The following is a 6371-nucleotide window of genomic DNA, read 5'->3' as shown; positions in this document are numbered from 1 at the left end:
AAAGGGTTTATTGGGGTTTCCTGGGTCAGGAAACCAGGAGGGTCGCTTTTGGACCCCAAACAATGTGAGTTCTTCAGACATCCTCTTTGCCCTTCTCTTTCCCCTCCCCTCCCCTCCTCTCCTCTCCTCTTCTCTTCTCTTTTCTTCTCTCCCCTCCCCCACAGCTTGGGAGCCGCAGCCTGAGGGTTTGGGGGAGGTGCAGAAGCCATTCAATGGAGAGAAGTCCCAGGCTCGGACTTTAACAGACAGCCATGTGCATTTGAATGAAATGATTGAATGAGGGCCATTGGAATGGATGGCCCTGAACCTCCCTTCTGCCACCCGCCACCCTCCATCCCCACCCCCACCAACCCTGAGTCCTCTGGTGGATTTGGAAATGGAAGGCCGGGGTGTGTGTGTGTGTGTGTGTGTGTGTGTGTGTGTGTTACACGGACGCACCCGCGGAGGTGGTGGGGCATGCTCACGTTGGCTCCTGCAAACTCCATTCATTCTGGGAATGTTCTGTTGTTTCTGCTGAGTTGCCAGTTGCTGCGATGAGCCAAGCTATACTCCTCCCGTTGCCGAGTTCTTAAAAGGCCGAGTCTCCGGTTTTCTCGGTGAATGGACTGACCCACACCTTCCCATCCCGCCGGACCCCTTCTGCAAATACTTGCACTCAAAGGGTTCTTTCACCTCGTCCAGAAAACAAACAACAGCCACCCACACCCACCCCATTGCCACAGATACGCAACCCACACAACAAAACTCCAGCTGGCCTCCTTCTGCCTCCATGTACTTTATTTTATTTTTATTTTTTAAATATTTTTATTTATTTATGATAGTCATAGAGAGAGAGAGAGAGAGAGAGAGAGAGAGAGAGACAGAGAGAGGCAGGCTCCATGCACAGGAGGGAGCCCGGCGTGGGATTCGATCCCGGGTCTCAGGATCGCGCCCGGGCCAAAGGCAGGCGCCAAACCGACCGCTGCGCCACCCAGGGCTCCCCTCCACGTACTTTAGAGAGTCACTGTCTTAGACGTGCCTTAGGCTCAAGGACTCGATGCGGTCTCCCTTTCTGTGGCACGGTCGGTCCCATCCATCCCCGTTAGGCCCAAAGTAGAATTGCATGACCACACTGCTCACGGGAGCTGGAGAAGATATGCTAAGGTGACCGACCGGACCGACCGACCGACCGACCGGATGGGAGCACTGTCCATTCGAAAGGAAGGACCTACAGGCCGAGCGTCTATAAACACGCTCCCTGGAAGTCTTTGGCTTTCGCGTGCCTCTGATGAAATCATTGCTCCGGAAACTCCAGCATCTATAGCCGGTCTTGTCCATGGTCTTCTGACCATGACTCGTCCTCCGTTCGCCTGACGTTCTGCCCAATTGTCCGTCCACGGAGAAATTAGACCCGTCCCGTGAGAGCGAATCCGACCCCTCCGCTCACCCCACGACAGAGAGACTATGCCCAGGTCTGTGCCCGCCCATCTTCCCTTTCTCCTCCGCCAGGGCAGAAGAAAATGTGGCCCGCCCTCCCTTCTCCTGTCAAAAGTCCAATCTGACATAGGACTTGGATACGAAGGAAACCAGAGTACTGTTTTGAACCATAGACACGTTGATTGATTGAAGATTTTATGTAGGTAGTCCTGAGGCGCACGCGCGCACGCACGCACAGACGGGCGCGCGCGCCGCACACGCACGACGCACGCACGCACAGGCGGGCGGCGCACGCACGCACGCGGACGGACGCACGCACGGATGCACACAGAGGCAGAGACACAGGCAGAAGGAGAAGGAGACTCCATCCATGCAGGGATCACGCCCTGGGCCAAAGGCAGGCGCTCAACCGCTGAGCCACCCCGGCCTCCCTACCTGGAGACACTTTGATAGAGTAGCAGCAGCAGCAAAGAAACACACGCACACCGCCGCTCCCCCACCCCCAGGTGAAAGAAGGTCCCGCTGACTCCCCTCCTTTTCCTCTGAGAAGAGAAGCACACCCTTTCTCCTGCCCCTGGAAGGTGCCTTGGAGGAGAGCGCCAGGAGGGGAGTGAATGACATTCTTCTCTTCAAGGACAGGAAGTTGAGCGTGAGCAGGAGAATTCTGGAGAAACAGATTGTGTTATAAGAAAGAAAGAAAGAAAGAAAGAAAGAAAGAAAGAAAGAAAGAAAAAGAAAATCCTTATGTTCTTTGAGCCTCCCCTCCCCCAGAATTGAGTTCCTCTTCCACGACCTCTTCTCATTCAACCCAATAGACAAGTATTTGGGGGGTCAGGTCCCAGACGCTGAGAGGGTGGAGGTGAAGGTGGTGCGGGGGGCACACCGTCCTCTCCAGCGCCTTTGGTTCAGACCTCCTTCGTGACCGACCTCCCTCCCTCCCTCCCTCCCTCCTTCGTCTTATAAATATATAAATAAAATCCTAAAGAAAAAAAAAAAGAAAAAAAAAAAAAAAAGGAAGGACACGAGAAAAACGGTGCATCCGTTGCCGTCCTAAGAGTCCTCGCCTGGTTTCGGCTCTACGTTCCCTCCCTGACCTCGGAAACGTGCCTGAGTCGTCCCGGGAGCCCGCGCGGCGAGCGCGACCCCTTTCCGGGCGGCAGCGGGCCCGGACGGACGGACGGACGGACGGACGGGTTTTCAAGGCTCCCCCGCCCCGGGAGGACGGGGTTCGCGCGGTGCGCGGCCGTGTGCTCCCGGGCCCTCCGCCGTCCCCGGGCCGAGAGGCGAGATCCGAGGCGCCCTGACGGCCTCGCCGCCCGGATCTGTCCCGCTGTCGTTCGCGCCGGTTGTCGGGTGCCACCTGGCGGCCGCTTTTATAGAGCGTGTCCCCTCCGGAGGCTCGGCGGCGACAGGCAAGGAACAGCTTTGGTGTCGGTTTCCCGGGGCCGAGTTCCAGGAGGAGGGCGGCTCCGGCGCGAGCGTCCGGCTGTCGCCGGGGCCTCGGCGCGCGATGCGCTCGCCGGAGATTGGACCTCCGGAGCTGCGAGGGTGTCGCCGCCGTCGCCGCTGTCGCCGCTGTCGCCTCCGCCTCGCTCCCGGAGGAGGCCGTGCGGGCCGCCTGGGTGGGTCGACCAGCACCCGCCGGTGGCTCCTCCTCCGCCCGCGCGGACCGACCTGGGCCGCCTCGGGGCGGGGGACAGGGTGTGTCCCGCCGTCCGTCCTGTGGCTCCGGGCGATCTTCGGGCCTGCCTTCCGTGTCACTCGGTTGTCTCCCGTGGTCACGCCCTGGCGACGGGGACCGGTCTGAGCCTGGAGGAAGCCCGTGGGTGGCGCGACAGACCCGGCTGCGGGCACGTGTGGGGGTCCCGGGCGTCGGACGCGATTTTCTCCCCTTGTTCCGAGGCCCGCTGCGGAGGTGGGTCCCGGGCGGTCGGACCGGGTGCCACGCGGGGTGGGCGGGCCGTCCGTTCGGGCGTCCGGCCCCGGTGGCGATTCCCGGTGAGGCTGCCTCTGCCGCGCGTGGCCCTCCACCTCCCTGGCCCGAGCCGGGGTTGGGGACGGCGGTAGGCACGGGGCGGTCCTGAGGGCCGCGGGGACGGCCTCCGCACGGTGCCTGCCTCCGGAGAACTTTGATGATTTTTCAAAGTCTCCTCCCGGAGATCACTGGCTTGGCGGCGTGGCGGCGTGGCGTCTCCACCGACCGCGTATCGCCCTCCTCCCCCCCGGTTTCCTGGGTCGACCAGATAGCCCTGGGGCTCCGTGGGGTGGGGGTGGGGGCGCCGTGGGGCAGGTTTTGGGACAGTTGGCCGTGTCACGGTCCCGGGAGGTCGCGGTGACCTGTGGCTGGTCCCCGCCGGCAGGCGCGGTTATTTTCTTGCCCGAAATGAACATTTTTGTTGCCAGGTAGGTGCTGACACGTTGTGTTTCGGCGACAGGCAGACAGACGACAGGCAGACGTAAAAGACAGCCGGTCCGTCCGTCGCTCGCCTTAGAGATGTGGGCCTCTGGGCGCGGGTGGGGTTCCGGGCTTGACCGCGCGGCCGAGCCGGTCCCTGTCCTCGCTCGCTGGAGCCTGAGCCGTCCGCCTGGGCCTGCGCGCCGGCTCTCGTGCTGGACTCCAGGTGGCCCGGGTCGCGGTGTCGCCCTCCGGTCTCCGGCACCCGAGGGAGGGCGGTGTGGGCAGGTGGCGGTGGGTCTTTTACCCCGTGCGCTCCATGCCGTGGGCACCCGGCCGTTGGCCGTGACAACCCCTGTCTCGCAAGGCTCCGTGCCGCGTGTCAGGCGTCCCCGCTGTGTCTGGGGTTGTCCGGTCGCTCCTGCCCCCGGGGGTCGAGGGGCTTGCCGGTGAGGCGGAAGCAGGTCCCCCGGTCGCCGTCCTCGCTGGGCTTTTGCTCCTCGGGAAGCCCCCTCGGGGCCGCAGCTTGCTGCCGATCGATCGATGTGGTGATCTCGTGCTCTCCTGGGCCGGGCCTAAGCCGCGTCAGACGAGGGACGGGCGTCCACGGCGGATGCGACCGCTCTTCTCGTTCTGCCCGCGGGCCCCTCCCTCCCCGGCTCCTCCGCGCCCGGCCGTCGTGGCGGGTGCGCGGGGGCGCGCGCCGGGGTTGGGGGTGGTGCGGACTCCGGCCCGACCCCGGCCTCCCGCCTTCTTGCCTCGCGGCGCTGGCGGGACCGGGGTCCTCGGACGCGGCGGACACTCTCGCCGGCCTTTCCCGAAGGCCCTGGGTCCGTGGCGAGCGGCCCTCCCCTCCTCCGCGGGGAGGGCCGGCCCGACGCCGCGCTGCTCACCGCCCGGCCTGGGCGCGCTTGAGCGCGTTGCGCCCGGCCCTCCGTGGTGCCCCTGGAGCGCTCCAGGTCGCCTCAGGTGCCTGAGGCCGAGCGGTGGCGTCGTTTCCTTCCCCGGCGACTCCCCGGGCTGCCGCCGCCGTCGTCGGCGTGTCCGAGGAGCGGGTGGTGGAAGAAGTCGGCAAGGAGGCGCACCCGTGCCCCTGGCGGGCGCGGGCGCCTCGTCTTCCTTTCCCTCTCCTCTCCTCCCCCTCGCCGCGCCGGCGGGGGTGGGTGGCGTGGGGCGGTGTGACTCGGAGGACTTGGCGGGGCTCGTGAGCGCCCGCGGCGGCCGGGCCAGCGCCGCGGCGCTTGGCCAGCCCGAGGGGCTGCCCTCTCTCCCGGCACGGGTCGTGTCCCCGTCTCCGTCCTCTCTCTCGCCCCGCCTCGCGGGAGGCGGGGAGCTCTCTCCTCTGGGCGGTGTGACGTGACCCACGCCGTGCGCGGGCGAGGCGGGAGGCTGGCGTCCTCGAGGGGGCACCGGCCCCGCGAGCGCTCGGGTTGCCCTGTGCCTGTCCCTTGCAGGAGATCCCGCCCCCCGCCCCGCGAGCCCTGTCGGCCCCGGAGCGCCGCCTGGTTGGGCCCGTTTGGGAGGACGAACGGGTGGGGGCGATGCGCCCTCGGTGAGAAAGCCTTCTCTAGCGATCCGAGAGGGTGCCTTGGGGTACCGGAGCCCCCAGCCGCTGCCCCTCCTCTGCGCGTGTAGTGTGGCCAGCGACGCGGGGTTGGACTCCCGTCGCGACGTGTTTGGGCAGAGTGCCGCTCTTTGCCTACCTACCGCGGCCTGCGCCTCCCCCCTCCGAGACGGGGGAGGATCCCGCCGGGCCGGGCCGGCCGTCGGTGCGGGGTGTGTTGCCCGAGTGCGTGTGCGAGCGTGCGCGCGGCCGGGGGGTTGGGGCGGCCCGCACCCCCCCCCCCACGCCACTCACCCCGTGTGTGTGCGTGTGTGCCGCGCTAGCGGCCGGCTGGCTGTCTGGGCCGCCGCCCGCTCCCGAGCCGAGTCGCCGCCGGCGGTGGCTCGGCGGCGCGTGTGGGTCGGGCCAGCTCCCGCCTGGGGGCGCCTCCCCGGGTCGTGACTACGGGTTGGACCGGACGGATGACGGACGGGCGGATGGACGGACGGAGGTTCGGACGGGACCCCCCGCGGCGGGGGGTCGCGCGTGCCTGGGCCCGGGCGGTGTGGGGCCCGGTTTGCGGGGAGGCCTGCCAAGGGTGCTGAGGCCGGCCGGCGTCCCGGGCGTCGCGGGACCGCCCTCGTGCTGGTGGCGGTGGGTTGGGATCCCGTGCGCGTTTACCGGTGGCCCGGCTCGCGCCTTCGTTGGCGCGCCCTTCCCGGGACCAGGCCCTTCCCCCACGCGACTCTCCCGGCCCTCGCCCGCTGTGCGCCTCCTCCCCGTCGCCGCCGACCCGCCCCCCCCCCCGCCCCCCCCGCCTGACCGCGTCCCCCGACCGCACGGTTCGCGGGGGCGCCGCGCGTGCCGGCGCCCCTAACTCCGCCCTCCGTGGACCGAAACCGGCCTCGCCGCTGTTGGGTTGTCTTGCCCCCCCCCTTGGCCGCCGTGGCTCGGGGGGGGCCGTCCCCGGGCGAAGTGCTCTCGGTCCTCCGAGGAAGGGGAGGAGGGAGGCGCGCG

At 67.1% G+C, this 6371-nt stretch overlaps 2 protein-coding genes across 2 annotated transcripts in view; both read right to left on the bottom strand.

Annotated features, from left to right (window-relative positions):
• Positions 1-2613: 2613 nt before the first annotated feature.
• LOC125754777 (basic salivary proline-rich protein 3-like) lies at positions 2614-4132 on the bottom strand. The gene is made up of 2 exons (XM_049107993.1): positions 4119-4132; positions 2614-3496 (listed from the first exon to the last, which is right to left on the bottom strand). The coding sequence occupies exons 1-2, from the start codon at positions 4130-4132 to the stop codon at positions 2614-2616; spliced, it is 897 nt and encodes a 298-aa protein (XP_048963950.1).
• Positions 4133-4193: 61 nt separating this feature from the next.
• Positions 4194-6371, bottom strand: part of LOC125754776 (collagen alpha-1(I) chain-like) — a 2955-nt gene continuing 777 nt past the window's right edge. Inside the window, exons 1-4 of the mRNA XM_049107992.1 lie at positions 6283-6371; positions 5670-5816; positions 4705-5313; positions 4194-4623 (exon numbers count right to left, since the gene is read on the bottom strand). The exon at positions 6283-6371 is cut by the window's right edge and continues 777 nt beyond it. Coding sequence (XP_048963949.1) covers positions 4194-4623; positions 4705-5313; positions 5670-5816; positions 6283-6371 — 1275 coding nt within the window. The remainder of the gene's footprint in view (positions 4624-4704; positions 5314-5669; positions 5817-6282) is intronic.

This window comes from Canis lupus, unplaced genomic scaffold, assembly GCF_003254725.2.
Source record: "Canis lupus dingo isolate Sandy unplaced genomic scaffold, ASM325472v2 SANDYSCAFF125, whole genome shotgun sequence".
NCBI lineage: Eukaryota > Metazoa > Chordata > Mammalia > Carnivora > Canidae > Canis > Canis lupus.
This window is presented reverse-complemented; position numbering and strand designations above follow the sequence as displayed.